General features: G+C 36.9%; 1 protein-coding gene across 7 annotated transcripts in view; it reads left to right on the forward strand.

The window, feature by feature from the left end:
- The window catches only part of LRCH1 (leucine rich repeats and calponin homology domain containing 1), a 113,987-nt gene extending 89,893 nt beyond the window's left edge, over positions 1-24,094 (forward strand). For 5 of the 7 annotated variants that reach the window (XR_011806418.1, XR_011806420.1, XR_011806419.1 and 2 more), the window contains 5 exons: positions 3,518-3,627; positions 4,637-4,774; positions 5,520-5,597; positions 13,193-13,450; positions 22,902-24,094. Coding sequence is in view for 2 of the 7 variants with exons in the window: in XM_027471729.3 (XP_027327530.1) it covers positions 3,518-3,627; positions 4,637-4,774; positions 5,520-5,597; positions 22,902-23,015 (440 nt within the window). In the remaining 5 variants the exon portion in view is untranslated. The remainder of the gene's footprint in view (positions 1-3,517; positions 3,628-4,636; positions 4,775-5,519; positions 5,598-13,192; positions 13,451-22,901) is intronic. The other 2 variants (XM_027471729.3, XM_072032550.1) reach the window with 1 other exon arrangement.
- Positions 24,095-24,346: the final 252 nt, after the last annotated feature.

Consider the following 24,346-nt stretch of genomic DNA (forward strand, 5'->3'; position numbering starts at 1 on the left):
ATGATGAGTGTTCCAAGTAATAACACACAAAAATTGAGAGCATCTTATTTCAAGAATGTGGTAAAATCCAAGTTCTTTTTTCCAGTTTTGAGAAGCTGGTTACAGTCTCCTGATAGTCTTTCAGATTTCTCACCAACATCTTCAAGCTGTAGTTTCTGCAAGAGAATATTTTTCATTATTTTATTCAACATTGTACATAATGAAACCATATTCAGGAATTTAACACTTGTTCTTTGACTTCTATTGGCAGTACAAATGCCAATAAAGATTGTAACTAAAAGAGTAAGTCATGAATGTTTGGTGACTAAAATTGTGGTGACCTTGGGTAGAAGCCTAGGAGTCCAACTGGCTGTACACCATGGACATTGGATGTCTCTGAATTTATCAGTTAAGGGCACATGATAGTAACTTGATTTTTTTTAAGCAATTTAATACTGTTGCATCCAACTTTCTTGAAAATTAATACTGCCTATAGTTAACTTGCATTGATTTAAATGCAAAATAGATTTCGATTTGCAGTCTTTTGAGACTTTTGTAGAGTACAGTGGTGGCCATTCAGACTTGAGCCTGATTTGAGAGATATAGCTAGAAGCTAATATTACCTTTCCCTTTATACAGTGTTGTCCTGTTTCTTTAGTACCGTGCCTCTGCTTTCATCACTTCTGAAGTGGTGCAAATCTTGGAGTTAAACTAAAACATTCCCACATGAACAATTTCTTTCAGTGTATATAGGAAACAATTATAAAAGACTTTTATTATTTCATTGCTATTTTTTGCAACCTTTTAAATAAGTTTTCATAGTAGAAATCTTGTCTCACTGAAAATATTCACAAGGAAATTTGTTATGGTAATGTGTAGACTACATAGAATCACAGAATGTCCTGAGTTGGAAGGGAACCACAAGGATCATCGAGTCCAACTCCTGTGTCTGCAAAGGACCACCCAAAAAATCAGTCCATGTGTCTGAGAGCATTGTCCAAAAGCTTCTTGAACCCCGGCAGGCTCAGTGCCGTGACCAATACATACTATGTGCTTATTAATAATTAACCATTGAGCTTATTGAGTCTTGTAAAATACATAAATTCATTGGAACAACACTAATTTAATAACCTTGGTTGACGACGGGTTCAGAAAGCAGAAATTCTACTACTATCTGACAGGGAAAAACAGACGTTCAGGCCTGTGTGTGTGAGATACGGGCTCCCCTTGCTGGAAAATGTGTGTAATGCAGAGAAGCAAGCAATATTTCAGACTGCCAAAATATCCTGGTTTAGAAAACTTTTCTTTAAACTACAGTATGTAGCTGGAACTTGTAGTAACCAGGACTTCTGAGATTTGTGTGTGTTTATATACATTAGTTAACCTTACTTTATTTTTGTTTAATTTTTGCAGCTTTTAATTGCAGTTTCCCACTGCCTTGAGATTAGCCTTCCTGCTGCTGCTTAGTGGAATGCCTGTTTCATTTAGGAATAGGGTCGAATAACTAATGTTGCCATTTACTTTTCATTAATAGTCTGAAACCTGAAGGATCTATATTTGGGACATTTATACTGACTTAGCAAAGGCCTAAACAAAGACAGCTAGGGCCAAGCTGAATGAAGGCCCTGATAACATTCCATGCTACTTGCAAAATTGAACATAATATGCTTTCAAAGAGAATTATCTTTGAAATGTTGCTGCTAAAGCTAGGGTGGCATTTAAATACCATTTGAATAGGATATTACTCTTTGAGCATTAAAACTACGTCTGTGTGAGTCAAGTAGTGAAAGGAATCAAGTTTGGTAACCCAGGCCGTAATTTATTGCATTGTATTGTTTATTGTGCCTTGGGTGAGTAACCTAAAGGTATGTCAGGAGCTGAGCTCCATCTTTACTGTGTAAGTAAGCAATAATTGCTTCCTGCTCGCTGAGCTGCCTTAGGTAGTGTCTTTCTCCCTCCTTTTGACCAGAGAAGTAGCTTAGATTATTACCATTATTTATTATTTCTTCTATTGAAGCTTTGTTTTGTTTATGTTGAGCTGTGGATGCTAGAGAGTACAGTTTTGCCTGTTAGCCCTGTACTGATCTGGGAGCTTCATTAATGTTTTAGTTTGTCAGAATGTAGATGAAATTTCCTTCTACCAAGACTTCAATTTCTTATTTTCCTATGTATTTTAAGGACTGATTTTGACAATTCAGCCTATTAGCTAGACTGTGACCTAATCAAAAGTTACTGGGATGCCACAATTTTTAATGAGACATCAGAGTTATGCTGATTACACCCGTCTGCAACTACCTTACAGCAAAAGTAATTCATCATTTACTTCTGTAGTTGGAGTAAAAGTTTGATTTGACCTTTAGGAAATAAAAAGCTGTTCTCTTCCACTATTGACACTAAGATTATCCTCTTTTCTTCGGCAATATCAGCAAGCAGAGTCATCCCAGCTGTGACTACTACTCAAAGATGTAGAGAAGCCAGCTGCTGAATTTGAGATAAGAGTCTGGATTGGCACCTACTGTCTGCAACAAATTTAGGGAACCCCCAAAAAACCCAAGGCTGTTTCATAGTCTGTGACAAATTTCTCTAACCAGGCTGCTGTATTTAGTGAGCCGCTCCTTTCTAATATTGGATGAGCAGGAGAGAAATATGAATATTTAGCTGCCTTAAATTAATAAAATTGAGATGGAGCAGTAGCTGGTTAAAACCAGAGGTTTGTCTACACTTTGCACTTCCCGTCCCCTGGTTGGTACTTAAGAGTGTCCTGTTGCATTCGGAAGGAGAGGTGCAGGAAAGTGATAACACAAAATCCTCTCTCTTAAGCATCGTCATTGGCCATAATAATCAGGTTGGCCCTTAATTTGTCTGAGTGGTGACAGTTCCATTTTGTGAAATAACAAGCGAGCATACATCTTGCTCTTTAGAGCCATTCAAAACAGTCAATGATCACAAAATAAGAAAATGTACAGGTGTGTGTATATACAAAGATCTCATGTAATTATTCCAAGGAATTGTATGTTAAAATGCACACATACTGAATGGCTTTAATGTTCAGTTTCTAGAAATCAAACCCATATTTTTGCTTGTCTGGTAGGATTTTCTTTTTTTTTTGTTTTGTTTTGTTTTGTTTTTTTTTCTTTTTTAGTGTAACCTTATCTAGTAAGCAGTTATCCTGCCTAGGAAGATGCTTGTCACAACGTGTTAGAGCATCTGGTAGGAGAGGGTTCTCCTTCAAAGAATAAGAGATGCTCCTTGCCATGTTAAATGGGAAGTTTTCTATAGATCAGAATCTGTAAGAGACAGTGCAGGTGTTTAATCATCTGACAGATGTTGCCTATCACAATATGGATTTAGTCCAAAAAAAAAAAAATCCACTCCATTGATGGTACATGGTGCTGTTCAGAGCTGTCCTCCTGACAAAAGAGAAATTTTCTAATGCTTTTTGCTGGAGATGGTGCCTCAAGATTTTTCTTAATTTGAAAATGAATACATCAAGCTGTTTATTTTTTAAAACTAAAACCTGTCTTTTTAAAAATCACAGTGTTCTTAAGACCTCAAAGAAATTTGGAATCAATAGACCCGCAATTTACAATTCGAAGGAAAATGGAGCAGATGAGAGAAGAGAGAGAGCTTGTGGAACAGCTGCGTGAGGTATGTGAGCGCTGGTACAATTCTGCTAATAGAACATATATTTTATGTGTTCTTTGGGAAAGTTGCAGAAATATGATAATATTTTAAAATGTTAAATGAGACAGCATTACTTCTCTGAATTGTGTTGGTGAAACTTACCCTGAAGTGCCTTAACCCACTCAGGTGTTTGTACTTCAGAAAAGATTTTTTGAATGGGAAATAACAATGAGAGTTTCTGGAGTGACATATGGTTAAATGGTATGCCCTGCACTGGTGGAATTAATAGTTTATGTAATTTCATCAGAAAGGACGAAGTGATTATCTCTGAGTGTTAGAATTTGAGTTGTCTTTTAAGTGTGCTTTTGGAGCGTTTTTAAAATGGAAGCACAATTTAAGGAATTCATCATATGTAACAATCTTACTATAGCTTTTTGTTTTTAAAATTCTTAAATGTTTTCAAAATACTTTATTTTGAAATATCAAATTCTTTTCAATGAGACTTCAGGTTTACCTAAAAGAGATTTTTTGGATATGTTACATCTGAATGTCCTGCTTTGTTACCTGTCTTTTTTGATCACTAATGCTTCATAAGTAGATTTTAGACTCCTAGGGAATGATTACCTTTTACTCATTGTCAGTGATGGAAACAATATAATTCTGTTTGAAAGTACTGCTGATAAAATTTGGATAAGTAGAAAACTTGGAGGAATAGTGAAAGAAAGGAGCCACATGTAGTGCAATCACATGATTACATGCAGATATGTTTTTATGTGCTTGTGTACAAACATAAATGCATATTATGACAGCAGCATTTGAAGTGTTAAAGGAGTGTACGTAATTCTGTGACCAGCATGGGAGGAGGGTGGATTGATTTGTAGTTTTTAAAAAATCACTTATATGAGAAGTGGGTTTCTTGGTAAACTGAAACTGCATACATATCTAACACCATGGGAGGAGAAGATGAGATATAAGTGCCTCCTTTCCTTCCTTCGTTTCTATGTTGAAGCGTGTATGTGTTCTTCATTTGCAGAACATTGAAACAAGACTAAAGATTTGTTTGCCTGAAGACTTGGGGTCTGCTCTGATGGATGGTGTAGTTCTCTGCCATTTAGTAAATCACGTTCGACCTCGTTCGGTAGCAAGTATTCATGTACCTTCACCAGCAGTAGTAAGTTGAATGTTTCTTGTTGTGTTCCTTGTTTGTTTTTGTGGGAGCAGAATAGATGAGGACTTGAGGGTATTGAAAAAGGGGAAAAAGAAAAAAAAAAAAAAAAAGAAACAAACAAACAAAAACCACCTAGTTTAATGCCATATTGCCCTTCTTTCACATCTTGCATTGAGCAAGTAAAATAATTTTCCAAATTACTTTTTACTTACGTGTTTCCGTAAGTATTGAGTGGATAATCCTTAGTGAGACGAATTCTAAAAGTATTTGAAATTCTACTCTAACAAATTTATTCTTCAGACATGGAAAATTGAGTACTCACAAATATAAAACAGCTATACATAAAATATTAAAAAATATAAAAGCTCTATCACAGTTAAATCTGTCCCCCTTGTTGTAGGTTGAAATGCATCATCAGTTTACTTGCTCTCCAGAGAAATGTCTTCTGTCACAGAACATGAGGTTTTAGAACCTGACAAGCTGAATATGAACAAGTAGAGATCTAAATGTGTTGATGGCTTTAATAACTAAGTAAAAGCACAAGGCATCCACAGCTTCCATATTCAGATTATATTTATATAAATTTCAAATTAGATTGGTGGGGAAAACAGGCAGAATTTTAAGCTTTGTTTTCAGGAGAATTATGGAAATAGTGAATCAGTACAAGAATAACTCAATAAACTAACTTATTGACTGAATGAATTAATTGGCTTATTTTGCCATGATCTATTTTTTTCTTTTTTTACAGCCTAAACTTAGCATGGCCAAATGCAGGAGAAATGTTGAAAACTTTCTGGATGCATGTAGAAAACTGGGGATACCAGAGGTAATTTAATTAAATCTGCCATTTCCAGATGATCAAAAATGCAAAGCATGTGAATTAATTTAGAGTTTAAGGATAACTGTATGAAATAGCAGTTTTCAGCAATAAAGACATTACTTAGTTCTATTTTTTTTAATTATATGATTTAATGCTACTTTAGTGCGTTTAAGTGGTTGATGTCATAGCACTTAAGAATTGCTAACTTTGTCTTAAATTAGTAATTTAATATTATCCCCGATACCACCTTATGTTTGAATTGGACAATGACTAAGGAACGTGGTAACTGGGTAATAATAATGTAGTTAGGCAGAAATTTGCTCATTTTTCCATATACACCTATAATTGCATTTTTGCATATTGTTTTTAGAAGATAGACTTCATTCTTTTTAATTGATTTTCCTTTTTTTACCATATTAAGTACTCAATAGTATGTATTTTAAAAGGAGCTAACAAGTCACTCATGTCATGTACTCAAACACTTCAGCAGCGATGTGAAGAAATCCCTTCTGTGTGTTAAGGATGGAATGTTTCTATCAGTAAGGTTGTTCAATAGATAGTATTTTAGACATTGAAAGTAGGGAAATTGCAGTGCATGGTGTTCTCTGCTTTTCACTTAAGTATGGTAGTATTCATTGTGTAATCTATTCTGAAATTGAGAAGGAAAATGTCTTAAGTAATGAATTCTGGGGCTTCATTGGGAATATTTCAAATGTTCTCTTAGAGTCTAGACATATGTGTTAAGAAAATGTTCATTTAAAATATCTGACCCTGTAAGGGAAAGATGTTATACAAGGTCTTCTTAACCTGAAAACATGAAAATTGCATGATGTATTTTCTCTGATGTGTGCATATGACAGTAGGATTAAGACTGAATGCATTTTAGCCTGTATTTCAATAATACTGCAACAAAAGGACATTTTGATGTTTTCCTTCCTCCCTTGTCACCCCTTCTGGAGCAGATGGTAATGTAAAGATGTCATGTTGAGAAAGAATTAGTTTTGTTTGTTTTATCTATATTTTAGTACTTGATTTGGAGAACAGCAGAAGTAATGGTTCATTTTTGCTATTTGTAGGAATTTTGAGGGGGGACTTCATCTTACAACTCCAATGGATGGTTCATAATATATATAACCGAGAATTCATTGTTATTTGCTGGGCCTCTAAGCTGTAACAGTTGATTTAGTTGCTGTAATGAAATAATTCCAATATAATAAATTGCCTAATATTTTTGGTAAAGTTTCACTTCAAGGAAGATCAAAAAGAAAATCAAACTCTCAGTGCTGTGGGCTTATAGACAAAATAGTTACGGAGTGTTAAGCTGTCTAGTGATGCATTATAAATTATTCAGTGAGTTAGAATACAAATCATTTTTTTTCTGGATGTAGCCAGTTGGGAAAGAAAAGGCTGAGAGCTGTTGTTTTTAAGAGCTTTTTCAGAAACAGAATAAAACAGAAAAAAATTAGAAATCCTTGCAGTGCCATTTTACAGAAGGGTAAGCTAAGCTTTATGCTATTTTATTATTATTTGATTTCTATAAAGAAACTTCCTGAAAAATTCCTTTGTTTTATGTGAATAGGGATTTTTATATATTTGTTGCTCCTAACACTTGTGTTAAAATTAATGTAGAATTTTTGATGACTTTTTTTTGTGTGTTTTATTGAAGTATTTTTGTTGCAGAGAGGGCACGGAGCCCTAGGGAAAGGGTCAAATCTTACCAATCTCTTTTGTAAACTAACCACGCTTATGAATCTAAAGAAGCACTAACTTCTATTGAGGGGAAAGCTCCTTCACTTAAGTATCAAATGAACTGCTTAAAATTGTAAATTTATGACGGGTCTTTAAATGCTCTGAGGATATTTTTGATTAGGTGCTGGTAATGGCAAATATATCTTTGCAGTGTATGGCAAAAATCTGTTGTGTAGCAGAGCTAGGTAGTATGCTTCTTGGTAGAATGCTTCTGCATGTTGGAGGGAAGGGTATGAAGAACACAAAAGTAAAAGTGCATGACAGCTAGCTGTCAGTTATTTATTTTATTTTTTTAAAAGACCACTGCAGATGATGTCTTCACTCTGCTTCAGGTTGTACATTGCCCAGCCTTTGAAAATCCCAGAAAAGGAATCAGTGAATTTTTTCACTTTTTAAACAAGCATCTTACATATAGTGATAGGTTCCACTTGTGGAACCAGAAATACTCCCCCTTTTTTTAATACTTGTGTTTTCTTTTAATTTACAAGAAACAACTTGAAAAAACAACTGGACGTTTTGTTTTTTTAAGGATTTAAAATTGTCACAGCTCTGTTTTGGTTTGTTCTCAGTTACTTATGGAATAGAGTACACACAGGTTTAGAACAATACACTGTCAAGGGTAGGAACAGAAAATACAGAAGGAAAAGAAAACAGCAATAGTAATTACTGTGATGTGCATGGTCTCTTGCTTCTGTGGTTTTCAGCATTCAATTTTTAGGTCAAAATTGCTTTCCCCTGAATGATCCTGGCAAACCTTCTGCAAGTGTAGAAAAATGCAGTAGGCATCGATATCCAAGTGGGTCATGATGAGCCTCGGCATTTGGCATCTTGACCAAAGTCACAAGTACAAAATGACCCCATGTGTAGATGATTGTGGGATGACTCGTGCCAACTGACGTGAGAAAGGCATTACCTACCAGATAAGACTTCCAGTACGATGGGTGGTGTGTTGAAATCACTTTGTTAGTGCCCACATAATCATTCTGGCTCTCCCCTTTAGTAAGAAACGAAGTAGCAAGGCTCATACCACACCAGTCAGCTGTGAAAAGGGACAATAGCAGTAGGACAAGCAGCAGGTGCCCAGTTTTGCCACTAACTTTGCCTGTAGGGCCTTTTTTATTCCAAGGTATCACAGATCTTTGTAAATAATCATTTTTGTAGACAGAACTTTCTTGCTTGATATGAGAAAGTGATGGTGGCAGATAAGCATCTGAAAGCCTGATATATCGTGCAGTACCCCTTAGAGACACCAAGGTACAACCTTTGTTACTTAAAGTACAAACTAAAACTTTAAAATAAAACTTTATAAATAAAGCACTGCCAACTAAAAATTGTCAAAGATCTCCTCTGTAATAACTATAACAAACTCCTGATTTTTGACTGATACAGATTACATAAACAAGTGACAGTAGATGTGTGGTAAGTAGGAGTGCCTATCCCACTGCATTTTTCAGAATGACATGCAGTACGTGGATGGTGCCATTCACAGGAAAAGTTTGTTAATGTCACGTGAACCCAGTACTGACACTGACATTGCTTAGCAAGACCATCTGTGTTGCACCTCCCCTCTCACCCTTTCTGGTTTAAGAAATGAAGCTCTTTTGGGCTTCATTCATCTTTGCATGGTTGCAAGTGTGGTCTCTGAAATGTTAAATGCCCAAGTTCTAAGGTAGTTTTCTTCTTAATGGCACCTCATCTCAGAGTTATTGATAGTGATCAGGATAATCTGAATTACTATCACATGAGTATATATGTAAAACTATGAAAATATTTTGTCTCTATTTGAAAGAACACTGCTGTATTATAAACTAGCAATGTTTATTCATTTTTTATTTCATTTATTCAAGAAAAATATTAATACACATTTTTCATTATGAGAAGAAATTCTCACCTAATCGTTCATACATATTTTGAAAACACAGCTATTTTTGTCTGTTGCCACACTGGAATCAATACTCATATTAGCAAAGAAGTAGACTTTTCCATTTTAACCTAAGCATCAATAACATAATTTAGCATTAGCTTTCATTCCTTATAGCTGTTATTCTTGGTAAACCGCATTACAGGGAACTTTCAATAGTGTTAACAAATGTTCATGTCAATGTTTGTCAGCCAAAAAGCAGATGTTACCTTTTAACAAAGGCACAAATCAATATTTATGATCTGCAGTGCACGTTAGTGTAGTATCTTAACAGTGTAGACACTTGAGATTCTTTTGGCCCTTTATGGTGCCACTTCTGGCCACAGAAAATAAATGGAAGAGTTGCTTTTAAGAAAGGGAAAGTTAGGCTTTCCTACATATACACACCTTATGAATCTTCATATGGCTCGGGACAAAGATAGGCATAAGTTATCATGATTAATACTACAATGGTAATTTCTGGTGATAAAAGATAGCGATAAAAAAATCCTTCACAGCCAGGTGTCAGGGTAGGTTTACTGAGCTCTTGTGTTCAAGTATGTCAGTGATGGTGCAGCAGCGTTTAGTGAGGCATGCAGTTATTTCTTGGGTAGGAATGAGAGACTTCTGCCGTGTTTTCCAAGTTTTCAGGCAGCTACCTGGACTGCACGTACTGAACAGAAAGGAGTGATGTAAGAAATAAATTTTTTGATTTAAAATCATTATCTGAAAATTCAAGTTGCAAAAGACTTAGCTGTGACTGTTTCTGGGACTTCAGAATCTTGCAAACATGGTTATTACTGCATATGACCTCCTCTGGAAACTAATTCCACTTTGTTGCAGCTTTAGCAACACCTCAAGTGTGATTTGTATTAGTATAGGAGTTGCTACTGACGTAAAACAAATGGGAAAAAACAGGAGATTTTTAGTATGCTAAAACTGGCAGAACAAAGTAAAAGAATCGCCCAAAGTGGAGTGTCAAGTGCTTTATTTTCTACCCACGTATTAGTAGTTCAACTGGTAGTTGTGTTTCTCAGCTCACTGCAAGGTATGTTTTCGTTGCTGCTTATGCTCGTTTTCTGATCGATTCACATAATCAGTTACTTTTCCATAGTTTCATCATGAGACATCCATGAAGGTACAGTAAGTTTGATCAGGTATGACTCCTTTCTCCACCTGTTCGTTCTGTGCTTGGTAATGTACACTGTTTGCCCCACAGTACGGATTTAAGTGGTTCCAGAATTTAAATCCTAATTCTGAGGTTCCTTTCGTTTGTGTTTTGAGTACAGTGCATATGCACTACAGACTTCATTTATTCACCCAGTCCTGCAAACTTATCCTTGACCTTTTATTTTTTTAGGGTCAAAATCATAGAGAGTTGGTTTCGAAATGTGCTTATCTGTTTTCACAGTCACTGCAGGGGCATGCTGAGCGAGGGTGGGTTGTGCATACAAACAGCTGGTTATGCTTTTGTTGTTCCACATGGCTTTCTTACTGTTTTTATTCTACGTGCATGACTTTGGTAGCTGTATGATGTAATCATATAGCATCTTGGGCTTGACAAGACAGTCCATAAGTGTAATGATTAAGTAATACGGTTTTCTTTTTTGCTTCTTATAATTTTAGTCTCCTATAAATGAGAAGGGCCGTGCTTGAGGTGGGTGGGTGGTTGCTCATTTGTTTGTCTTTGGGGGTTGCACTGAAGTAAATGTCACGTACTATTTCACTACTTCATGATGTCATATTTTAGTTTGGTATTTTCATTTCACAGCATCTGTAAAAATTATGGTAACTTCTAGAGTTACGTTACAGAAGTTTAAAATGCATCAATATAAACATTTTATCTAAGGTGAGAAAGTAATAGCAAATTATCAACTGTTGCAGAACATACAAAAGTAAGCAAAAATCATCAGAAATTCCTCAGGCTTCCTCAGATGTCATTGAATTTCACTGAAGCACAGCATGGCAATTCTCACAGGAAGTTTCTTCAGCATGTGTTGGCTGGTTTTGTATGCTTTGGCATCTCATGTATACTTCTTAATGTGTTACTCTCTGGTTAGCAAGTTCTTTGGTCTTTTTTTAAAAAAAAAAAAAGGTAAATCAACATACCACTAGCTCTCATTCTCCAACTCTGAAATTACTTCCTTCTCTATTTGATGACAGTAGGGACTGTTTTCAGAAAAGTTTAGTTTTTTTTTCCTTACAGAAATTCAAAAAAAAAAAAAATCATTGTTGGAAAGTTTCTGATTTCTACTTATTTATTTATTTATTTACAAAAATTTGGTTTTGGAATTTCTTACATATTTCTTTTGGGATATGTTTGTGGCAAGTATGAAGTGAGACTTGTATGTCATTTTAAAATGAATGCAGCACTTATGGGGTTTATTAGTGTCTTTGGTACAAGAGTAGTGCTTAGTGAGAAAATGTAGTCACTGGGTAGTTTGTTTGCCCTGAAATTAGTTTCTTTGGTAAGCAACTTATGGATATAGATGTTCTTGAAGGCACTGCTAATCTTATCCTACTTTTAAACAAGATCGGCATGTTTTGTTCTGCCTGTGAGTTTTCATTCTTTATTTAAAAAAAAAACAAATTATTACAGTTGCCTTGGCAATTAAATAGCACTAGAATTTGGGGTCGGAAAAATCCTCCAAAATTACTGTAAACATGCCAGTCTTGTTACTGGGCAAGGTGTCTTTCCTATTCCACATATCCGCTGGTCTAAGAAACAAGATGAAAATTGTGCAGCTTTTAGCTCTTGTTTAAAGCTAGAACCAGGTATGGAGAACAACAAAAAGTCATTGTTATTGTAAATGACGGTCCTGATTTCCAGTTTCACTAGCCACTTTTCAGGATAGAAAAGCCTTTTCAATATTTTAAATGTTAATTTATTTCAAACTGGACATGGAAACTTCACGGTAACAGAAAACAGGCATCTGAATCAGAATGTCCTCATTTATTGAGTGCGCTGTCAGTTCATTAAGCAAGTGAAACTGAAAAGCTGTGTCAGAAACACAATATTCCTATGAAGGTCTCTTTCCTAATTTGTGTAATTTTATTTCATATGTGTGGACCTGTGATAGTAAGGCCTCATTTGCAATGTGAAATGGTATAATCTTTCAGATTGCTGCATTTTGGAAGAGCAAGTTGTTGCATGGGTCAAATACAACGTTAAATATTGGGGGGGGGGGGGGGGGGGCATATTAGTGCTGTTACTGCATATATCAAGCTTCATTTTGTATAGCCAGCATGACGGTACATGTAGTCATTGGTATTTTCCAAAAAGAGTTTACAAATAGTTTACAAATCTAACCTGTTAATATTTTCCTAAAGTGCTAATTATGGAATTAAGTGTATCATTTAAGCTTAGAAACTATACTTAAATTAATGATAGTCAGCCATTGACGTTCTCAGTTTCTATCCCAGGGTATCATTTAAAGTGATATTTGAATACAGGTTCTAGGTTATATGTTGTGTTAGAGAATTTTACATACTTCTAGTAGCTCGTTTTAGTACTCTTTCCTGAGACTTCGTATTTTCTGCTGCTTGTACTTTTTAACAGCTTTCTAACCCACTGTTTGCTATTATATAAATTAGATTTTTTAGAATTTGTTCAACTTAAGCACTTTAAGTCCAGAGGAATAAAGGTGTGCAGATCCCATTAGAGTAAGTGGATCACGTGCACCTCCTCACCCTTGTGAATCTGGACATAATTTGGAAGGATTTGAAGGGCTGAGCTCTTCTAACATAACACTCTGATGTTGTATGATAGCTTCAGTATTGAGGGGAAATCAAAGAAAGCTGGGGTGCCTACTGACAAAGGCAATACTAGGACAAAACTATTCCTACGTGTTTATGCTAGAATATTGTGATAATTTATCAATATCTTTCTATTTTTGTATTTTTAATTTTTTGCACTGTTTTTTTCTGTTCTAATGGCTGCCCTTCGGGATAGGCTGACCTCTGCTCTCCGTATGACATCCTGCAGTCGGATATTCGTCACATTCGAAAGACTGTTGACACTCTGCTCGCCCTCGGGGAGAAAACCCCACAATCAACTTCTACCTTTCGCTCCTGGGATCTAATAGGCTTTTGTCTTTTCCACATACTTTTTGTAGTCTTGATGTTTATAACTTATCACTGGAATGTGCTAACAGCATAACCTGTTCGCATGTGCACACACACTTTCTGCTTTGTCTCTGACAAATTACAGGTACTTAATTTCCTTCCTTTGTCTTACACTTCTCCCTTTCCCCTCGCTTCCCTTCACTGTAATATCTTTATTAATCTCTTGAAATAGGGGAGAGAGGGAGTAGCATCTTGAACTGCTCTGAAGGCAAATCCAGGCTCTTCTCCCCAACTCCAGCTCTAGTTTAAGAACTTACATACCTCTTTATTTATAGTTTGGTTTTGTGTATGTTGCCTGGACTACACATTGAACGTGTTAAAGCAGTGAAGCTACTCTTATCCCACTTATGGGTGTAGCCCAGATGTATATCACAAGCTAAATAGAAATGAATCTTTCTGTGAAAAGGCAACAATGCCTTTGTGAAAGGAGTTCACAAGAATTTTTGAAAACCCACGAAGGCTACAGATACTGAAGTAGTAAGGTGGCAGCTCCACAGCAGATAGTATTTTCTGAGTTGCTGCCAGTTATCTCAACATGTGTTGTGTTGGGAGCACTCAGCAGCAGTTTGAAATATAGTTCTCTATTCCAATCCTTTAGTTTAACAAGAGTACTGTATTTTTAAAGATGGTTGATCATCTCTACTGTTCTGATTAAATTCCATACTGGAGTAGTTATATTTTCCTACTTAAATTGTTTTCCTCCAGATTCCATGGAATAATCTTCTGTCTCACAAAGCAGTGTTTAGCTGCTTTAAAACACTTGAAGATGACTGTAGATTAGTACTGTGTATGATGAACACCTAATATGCGAGGGACTTGAAAATATTTTGGGGTGAAGATCGTGAAAGACAGTGTGATACAATGAGATAGTTTGAGGATAAACTGTTAGATCCCTGTATCTGCCATTCTTGTGTGTGACATCAAGCAAGTCATGTCACTATCTTGTCTCTGTTTCATCACCTGTGACGATGCGGGTAATGTTTGTTTGTGTATCAAATGTAGTAAAGAAAATGTAGCAAGAAAAATTGATTGTCTAAGAAGACCTTCGTTTTTGTCTTAGGAAGTATTAAAAAATAGGTTAGACAAACGTTAGTTAGGAAGCCTTTTGGCATGTTTGAACAGTCCTTGGTTAGAGCACTGGGCTGAATGACCTCCACTTCCCTTCCAATTCTGCTTTCTGTTAATTTATTTGTAAAACCTGAAAAAGACGAAATTTGTTTTTACTCTGTATCAACATAAAACATACAAATGAAAAGCAATTATAGGCATGTTGAGACTTGAAAACTCTAAAACCTCAAGTATAGACCTATATTTCCTATCGTTAGGTGCTATTGATGAGACTCGTAGTTCAGCATTAAGCTAGCTAACCAAAGCATCTCAGTCTTGTGGCTGTGAAATAAATATCTTAATCTCTCACAGGCTGGTTTATCCAAAAGTTGCCAACTGACTTTTAGAAGAAAATTAGCATAAGAGCTTGTACGTTACTGATAATTCTGGTAACATGGTTATGATTTAGTGCTATACTATTAATATCCCCATTTCATATATACTTGTAAAAGAAATGTATTAAAAAGCTTCTAAATGCAGTTCTATTCCCAGTTTCCATGGCATAGATATGTATTTGTGTGTGTGTGCTTGAGTGTACGTATATGTATAAAGAATGACATGTATAATTAGGTATTTTAAGATAGAAAAGTTACTTTCAGACAACAGGTTGAACTAATTTTCTGAAGGTTTTAGTCTTTAGCAGCTTCCAGTGCATATTTATAACAATTCTATTGTAAAGACTGACTTTTCTGACTTGGTGTGAGTTCAGGGAATGCTTCTAGGTTCCTAATCCATGAGGGAACTCTCCTAGTTATTTGGGTGCGTAGCTATGGACCTGTGCTCTCATCCTGCACAGGTCAGTCTTCTGTGTGCCTAGCTGCAGTGATTCCAATAGCAGACACTTGCTTAGAGTCTGAGCTTAATGTTTAAGATCCCACTTTCAGAGGGTCCTGGTCTTGATTTTGGTTGTCTTGTTTTACAAACCTTGCTTTTCAAATGAAACTGAAAGTGGCATAAAGTTTGAATCACTTCAGAGTCTATTAATCTATGACTATTTACAATCCAATGTATGTATCTGAGACAAAAGCGATGTCTTCTGCAGGGCTGGGATTTTAGTGGTAGCCAGGTCTCCTGTTAATGCTTTGTGTTGTGTAAGTACCAATCCACATGTCTAAATATTTCTTAACGTTTTTTGAACTTAGAAAATTAAGTGGCAAAAGTTATTGCTACCATCCTGTAGTTCCTATCTGTGTCACTGTCTGGTATTGTGTGTGATTATCCTCAGTATCCCATAGCTTTGGGAGGGAGGTAAGAAAAGTAATAGGTCAGACTTGCAGAGGTGTGCCAGTGAAGGCCAGCTGCACGTATCCCCATGACACTGATGTATGATTCTCACACTGTTGTGATGTTCTAACTTTACCTACGTTTACAATACAAACATCTTTTATTACATAGAGTACATTTTCTCAATATTCTCAACCTTAACAACATACAGCAATTAAAGTGCAACTTTACAAGAACTTTTTTGGAGTCACAGATTTAAAGCCATCTTGAACCAGACTGGAAGGTAACCATATTTGCTTCATGACACACACAGCCTTACCGTACATGAAGCTCACCCATTTTCTGTACTTTTTGTATTTTTTCTGGTCATAACAGTTCCAAATATGCATAAATCTTACAGGGAAAGAGATATTAGAATACACACATTTCTGTAAGTGTAGTAATGTTTCTCAAAATATATTTTAAAACAGTACAGATGTGAAAACTACGTGGTTTCTCCTCCTAAAAGCCAGTAATTAATTCTCCCTCTAAATGGGGAGGTAGAAACTAAAACAGGTATGTAGCTAATTAATCTGCTCAAATGGGTTCTTTAATAAATTCAGAGTCCTACTTCTGTGCTGTTGTTCCTGTAGCGTTAATTCTCAAGAAACCACCAGTTTTGTTGGCTGGTTGTTTTTCACCTCTTAGGAGATCCCGATACTGAGACCCTGTTATAGGGCTGGTACTTACCACTTACAATTAGTCACATGATTAAGTTGATGATTTAGGGTTTTAAAACCATCTATATTGTTCACTGCCACCTTCATTTATTGATAACATGAATTACATTTGTTCCCCCATGTGTTTCCCCATTCATTTTTTCCCCACTGCGGTGCCAGGGTGGTCGTCGGAAATTTTCAGACTGATTTCTTCATACATTGGTCTGCTCAGATGTACTTTATGTACTTCGCCCTTTATATTGATTTTGGATCCTGTGGAGGTAATCACATCCGTACTGCAATGAAGTAATAAATACAAATTGTAATGGATTAATTTAATATGCATGCAGGTAAAAAGTGCTTGCGCTGGATTACAGCTAATATTTTGATATGAGGATTTGGCTATAGTGCAGTGTAGTAGCTGTTCAAATGCCTTTGTTTCAAGTACATACTAACAAGCTTTTACAGCTGCAAGCCCTTTATGGATCCCATTGCATTCCTAATAAGCTTACTGAAAGGCTACAGTTACCATGAATGGGATCACGTTAGACCTGAGCAAATACATATTCAGTCCAGTTTTCTACTCCATAGCCACAAATAAGTTTTCTAATTATTGTCACTCTGTTGTTTTTCACAAAAAGAGCTGCTATTGGCATTTTACTCATATCACTACAAAAAAATAAAAAAAATCAAAGCACTCATTTATGTAGGTTTAGAAACAGTTTAGAGCAGGTTTTCTGTTTTATTTATTTATTTATTTTTTTATTGCCACTTCCTTCACATTCAGCACTCAAGCTGCATAAAGCAATAAACAGAAAGCAATATGAAAATACTTTCAGGTAATGACCCATTCTATGTGGATGATGCAAAACATTATCATTCCTTCATTTAGTCTCTTAGCATTTAATGTATATGGTTATGGTATAGCTGGTATTTCCCTGTAAGTATGCATTTTCTCTTACTGTTTAATGTGTGTCTGTCTGTAGTAAGTTTATAGAGCTTTCCATTCCCTCCAGTTTCAGGTGGTTGTTTTCTTAACGTGTTAGGATGAAACTGGCAAAGTAAGTGGTCTACCTTAAAGCTGTATGGCTCAAGGCCAGAATCTGTAAACTGGGTACAAAGCCATCATCTGCAAATGCAGTTTTGTAAATATTTGTAATTTATTGCATGTTCAGAAGATGCACATATTTAGATCTCTCTCCAGCTATAATTTGAAATACAGAATTGCAGCTGCAGTATTGAAGTTCTGGGTTGTTGGGATTTGTTTTGTTTTTTCCTTTTTCTAATCTGGTCACAAGTGTATGCTTCAACAAAACATACGAATCTTTCCTTTGGAAATTAAAAGAAAAAATGGATTAAAAATACCTATGGCCTGAATCACTTTTTGATCTGGTCTTTTCTGTTGTATTTCAAATGGTAATTTCAGGGTATTTGGGCATGTATGGATATCAGCAATGATAGTTGTTACAGAAAATATATTTACAAAGATACGATTTCACATTCCCTCAGATATGTGAAAAAGAAAATGTTTACTATATTTGTTCAGCTCTTTGGAAAGAAAGCTTTGCCTTGACCTTGCAAAAATTTAAGGCTTGTGTATTTAATATGTTTGCTTAAACGTAGGACCCTGACATTTCTTTTACTGACTGTCCATTTCAGAATATTTGGCCTCAAACTTTAAAAAATGAGCATTGCATGGACTTCTTTTCAATTCGTACTTAAACAAATTAATTTCTCTGTTTTGCTAACAGATGTAGTTGGGCACTGATGTTACTATGATGTAGTCATTTCACCACTTGCCCATGTGATATAATGGCAGCAATTTCTTTGATAACGAACTGCTTTGTCTGAATTGTCAAGCTGTTTGCCTTGGCATAATCCAAATCAAACAGCTGCTTGACGCTCAAGGCATCTGATCTTAAAGAAAATAGATGTGTGTGTGTCAAGTGTCACATATCCTTGTGGGATTGGTGTCCTTGCGTATTCCTGTTCTTAATTTTACACCACCTAAATCAGAAGATTTGTCCCAGGATTAGAAAACTGCTTTGGTGAGTGCACACACTCTTGTATGTTTGCAGGTGTGCCTGTTGTGCCGTCTTTTTGTGTTGCTTTGTGACTCAGCCTCCTGGCTGCTGCCTCCCTTTTCTGCTTGGGTGATTTGCTGTGGTTGTGTGTCTGTCCTGTGGTGTCCCCCCATCCATCCACCCCCCCCATAAAGCCAAAGAGGCTCGTTCTTTTGCTTCGTAGGAGTTTGGAAATGTCTTTGTCAATTCAAAACGGATAATATGCCTGTAGAAAGTGGTTTTCCTGCAACAAATAATTGTTTCTCTGCGTTTCTAGGAAAAATGCATTAAACATTTAGGTCTTGGTTCTACAGTAGACAGAGAAGAAAATGGTCTGACAGCCCTTTCCTCTGTGATGGTTTCTAAAGATCTGTAGTCTAGGGGTTAGCAGCCAGTTCTCCTGTCTTTCTGGGCTTTGTTCAGTGATGGTTTCAGCAGGGGTACTTTTAGAGAGGTGATTCGTATTCGGTATTGAAGAGTTACGGGTTTGATGCTACTGTGGAATGGACAGAAATCTTTACAAAGGTAGGGAGAAGTGGGTGAAGAGACATCTAAAAACCTTGGAGACATGGGTGAGTTCTCTTGGTCACATGAATTTTCTTAAAATTTGGCATTTTGAAATAAGTTCTGAAGTCTTGGTGGCTTTCACCTTCACAGCTCTAATGGCAGTGGCTTCCACTGGTCTGAAGGCAGCTGTTGTGGTGGGGAAGAGCAGAGCAAAGCATAGGAAATGAATGGACTGCCCTGCTGGGACAGGGGCTGAGCACAAGGTCTGAAACAACTGGGATCATGACCCAGCGTAACTGCTATGCAGAAGGCTGAGTTTGGTTATCAAGTTGATTTTTCTTATTTTGAGTTAAATGTATTACTCTAAATCTGGGATTTGAAAAATACATGAGGCAGAGTTGGTGCGAGCTGTTGGCAGAGCTTTTGAAGGTAGTGGGTAGGGCTCGGACAAGAGGATCAATGCATGACACTTCTAAGATGTAGGTCTTTGTAGCAGCTGGTATAGGTCTCCTTTGGCAGGTTTGGAAACTTCATCATAGCCACACATTTAAGGGCAGAATGATAAAATAGTAACCAAACTTCTCCTCAATAAGAAACGGCTGTCAGTTGTACGGCTTTCAAGAACTAATGGTGAATGATGCACAAGATAAAAAGTTATGTGAAACTTCTGACTCCAGGAGCACTGCTGTTTGCAGACCTCTTCAAATAGCTGCCCTGTTTGAGGATGTCTTGTAAATATGGCAGGGAGAGGGAGGTTGTCTTAGAGAAATGGGATTTCTGTAGGGTATTTAGAAGAGTTAGGTAATGCATTCTCTGTAAAAGTTGAAAAGTTTATGCTGGGTTGTTTTGTTTTTAATATGAATTCCTTTTCATGCTTTTAGTTAAAATGTGCTTATAAATAATTGCAAGACGAGAAGTCTGTTCTGGCAAGAAAGAGTTGACAGATAAAAGAATCGCTTTTTGAATGCAGGAAGGTGCCACAAAAATGGCAACTTTAGAATTTTATTTGTTAAGGAAACATCCTTAACTGTGTTTTTGCAGAAAATAATAGAAAAAAATATATATATATTTTCAAACATACATACCTTGCAAGGTAGGTTGCTTTGGAGATTGAATCCCAAAACCTATCCCTATCCTTCAGCCTTGTGACATTAGCAGTTTGGGTATTGGATTCAGCAGGCATAAATATTTGATGCCTTTTGTCTGAAGTGGAAAAGTAATGAAATACTGGTGTGTGTGCCACCAAATCTGACATTCAGAGCCTAGTTTGTTTGCAAGGGTGCTTACAAAGAGTAAAAGAGTGGAGAGCATTTCACTTTAAATGTCATTCATATTCTCAACAAATATTTTTTGAAAATTATCAGAATCGGAGTATCTTATTTTTTTTTTTTTTAAACTTTTTTTAAAAAACTTTAAACTTTTTTTTTGATGGGCAAAATACTTCTGGTACAATCATACAGTTGAAGTAGAAATATTTTTTGCCTTTTATTTGATTGTCACCATCTCTGCCTTCTTCTGTGGTTACTCTTTTAGTTAGGTATCAGTTTAGGAGCTTGCATCAGAGAAACATTGTCTTATAAAGAAATATATAAAGATTTTTTATAGTTTATAAAGTTTTATAAGATACCTTCTTCCAGGGAAATAAAAGGTAAGGAGAACTTCCTCTGAGAGTTTGCAGGTTTGCAGTATCTCAGTCACAGAACAGTGAGTAAGAGTTCAGTGCAGAATCAGTGTCTTAAATTAAATGACTAATTTGGGGTAGATTTGAACAGGAATCTGGGTGTCACTATTTGAAATATAACTATTTGGAGGTTATCTGTCTGTAATGGTTTCTTGGGTGTGCATGTGCAGAAGGAACCCACAGTATTTGTTTGGTATTTGGGGCTATAACCCATAAAGTCACAGAATGGTTGGAGTTGGAAGGGACCGTAAAGCCCACCCAGTCCCAGCCCCCTGCCATGGGCAGGGACACCTCCTACCAGGCCAGGTTGCCCAAAGCCCCATCCAGCCTGGCCTTGAGCACCTCCAGGGATGGGGCAGCCACAGCTTCTCTGGGCAGCCTGTGCCAGGGCCTCACCACCCTCTGAGTGAAGAATTTCCTCCTAACAGCTGATCTAAATCTCCCCTCTTTTAGTTTAAATCCATTCCCCCTTGTCCTCTCACTCCACTCCCTGACACAGTCCCTCCCCAGCTCTCCTGTAGGCCCCCTTCAGGCACCAGAAGGCCGCTATAAAGTCTACCCAGAACCTTCTCTAGACTGAACAACCCCAACTCCCTCAGCCTGTCTTCACAGGAGAGGTGCCTCAGCCTCCCAGCCATCTTTATGGCCTTCCTCTGGACTTGCTCTGACGGCCCCAGAGCTGAAGGCAGCACTCCAGGTGGGGTCTTCCAAGAGCAGAGCAGAGGGAGAGAATCACCTCCCTCACCCTGCTGGCCACACTGCTTTTGGTGTAGCCCAGGATACAATGAACCTTAACCCACAATCATTAATAAATATACATGTACATATACAGAAACATTTAAATAGTGATTATAATATTCATATCTTATGCTTATCTTTTATAATTTACCAGTACCAGATGCCGTAGTTGTGGAAAAAAGGTTGGCTCTCACTTTTCAGGTTCTGTAGTTAACAGAAATTGTACAATTTCTCTTAAGTAGGCTAACTTCAGGTGTTTAACAGTCTTGGGCTGCAATAAATCTCCCTCAAACTAAACATGAAACTTTCTTGATGAAGGTTTTATTAGCGATTTCCATAGACTCTGGAATTTTTCCTTAGAGACTATTTGACACCGTTGTTGATGGATCTCACTTTGGGATTTTGATGTGTTCAAAGTCCAGAACCCACCAGTTCCAGTTCACCATTACAGGAAGGGAGCAGTCTGAGTGAGAGATGAACTTCTGTGAGCTGGAGGTTGGCTGGAGCCGTGGCAGCAGGTGATCAGTTTTCATCACCCCAGAGAGGCATCAGTTGGATGCCTCACACGTCGCTTTTAGGCCAACAAAAAAAATAATCATTACCTGACTCTGCTGATGGTCATGCAGAGATGCTTAGGGAAAGAACAGGAAGTTAGATCACTTATATGGTGCTTTTTCACACTTAAAGCAACTTGACAAAGAGTTTAGGGACTTCATGAGCCAGATGTTGTATCTACATGTTTGTGTTTAATAGCATTTGATTTTTTTTATCCATCCATGTATTTGTCATCCCATTTACACTTCTGGCTTCCATGTTGTGCCAGTGAGTCTCCCAGCTGTAATTATGGTTTGTGATGTAGACATTTATTTATTCTAAGCCTGGTGCCTGACTTCATAATCTCACCTATTTTGTTAAGATGAATCCAGCTATGTTAACTTTCTTAAAGACGGAGCGAATTGTGACACAAGGCTACGTCTCTAAGGAAGGCTTTCTGTAATGATTCACTGTGGGATTCTGTGTTGCCTGTTGGAGAAGCAGTATTTGTTATCTGACTGCCTTCTGATAAACAGCTAGTAGCTTTCATCCTGGCCTTGAGTGCTGAGTCCTAATGGTCAATGAAGTCGATTCCTTGATATTTCAGACTAAGCATACTCAGAACCAACTGCTTCATCCAGTGAACGCGCACCATTACGCACACTTCTCTGTAAATGCTAAGGGGTGACTTCTACGGTGCGTATCCTGGGACCAAGACCTCCCCTCCTCGAGCTCAGTGGTAGAACTTTTTTTGGCTGATTAAAGAACAGCCTTCTGTCCTGTGAGGCCCAGAACATGACCAGATCTCGTGCTAATTCGTAGATAAAATGAGAGCAAAACGAGATACTTCCTGTCAAAATCACGGGAAAAGTTTCAAACTGCAAACAGCAAATGGTTCCTACTTGTTGGGTGTTCGTATAAAGTGACACTTTGCAATCAGTACTGAATAACCTAATCTCTGCTCCTTTGTTTGTCTTTTTCTAGGAGAAGCTCTGCCTACCACATCACATCCTAGAAGAAAAGGGCTTGGTAAAAGTGAGCATAACAGTTCAAGCCTTGCTAGATGTAACCACAGTGAAACAAGCTTTATTCACATGAAACTGTCCCTGCTGTTACCAGCTCCACTGTGCCATCAAAGAACGAAATCACTGCCCATCTTTTCAAACTGCATTGACGAAACAGTGCTCCGAGAGTATTCTTAGACTTCTGATTTTGAAATAATCCTTGAGACTGTACACGTGCGTCGAACTTCAAACCTGAAACTAAACAGAAACATTTTATAGAGCAAATTGGCGCTTCACTGCTTTTATAGTTCACTTTGTACAGTACTTAAACAGCCACCTCTCTGCCACGTATCAATGTGTGGAGTACACAGCTGTCTTGCAGCAAGATACCTTCGTATTATTAAACTAAGAATCAGTGTAATCATTTCTGGGGGGAGGGAGAGTAAATCCGACTTCTACCATGTTAGGTTTTTCTGCAGTTGCTTCAGGCTATTGCCTTTTAAAAATATCCAGACATAAAATATTTATATAAATATTATTTATTAGTGAGTTGTTATTCATCCTTTGGATGCAAAATGTAAATTAGGAAACTGTATTTTATTACTGCTTTTTTGTGGTTAAACACTTTATTTTAATATAAATATTTAGTTATTTTTTATTCAACTTGGTGTGCAGTAGCTCTAGATCTCCATAAATTGTATTTTCTAATATGTAAGATAAAAGAAAAAAACAATCAAAATAGGTGCTTTTATTAAAAGAACAGCTAGCTGGAATGGCATTCTTTATTTTTCAATTAGTGGAACATTGGTAAAAAGTTTGTCTGCATTCCGTTCCGTTTCCTACATTCCAGTAGCACTTCTCCCCCAGTAGGCTCAATTGGCTGAAACCGAGAGCACACCCATTTTACTTGTATATAGATGTTTAGAGAAAAAAAAAAAAAAGGAAAGACATAAACTTGAAAAAGAAATGTGAACAAATATTTTTGATCGCTTATTTTACTATGCACAAGACATTTTAACTTTTGCCACAGCAGGATGATGTGCATTAGGATCATGTGTCTTGAAATATGATTTTTGCACTGTAACTTCTTGTAAAGACTACAGCACTACAGAACGAGTAACGACAAATAGCACAAGGACGTTAACAAGGTTTACCAGGTAGCCAAAAACTAAACCAACCGACCTTCAATAAATCTGTCGATAGGAGATAAAATTGCCAAAGGCAGTCTGAAAGACCTGATCTTCCAGATGCAAGCTGCTGGGTACAGTGCTTCTCCGTGTGGTCATCGGAACGGCCAAGTCCCGTAGCTTCCCAGTGAGTTAAGCACAATGTTCTGTAGGATCTGACCTCTAATCCCACATCAGCAATAGGAAATAAGGTTCTTTTTCTTACTTACTACTAAAAATTTTGGAAGAGTTTTCTTAA

Source organism: Anas platyrhynchos, chromosome 1, assembly GCF_047663525.1.
Source record: "Anas platyrhynchos isolate ZD024472 breed Pekin duck chromosome 1, IASCAAS_PekinDuck_T2T, whole genome shotgun sequence".
NCBI lineage: Eukaryota > Metazoa > Chordata > Aves > Anseriformes > Anatidae > Anas > Anas platyrhynchos.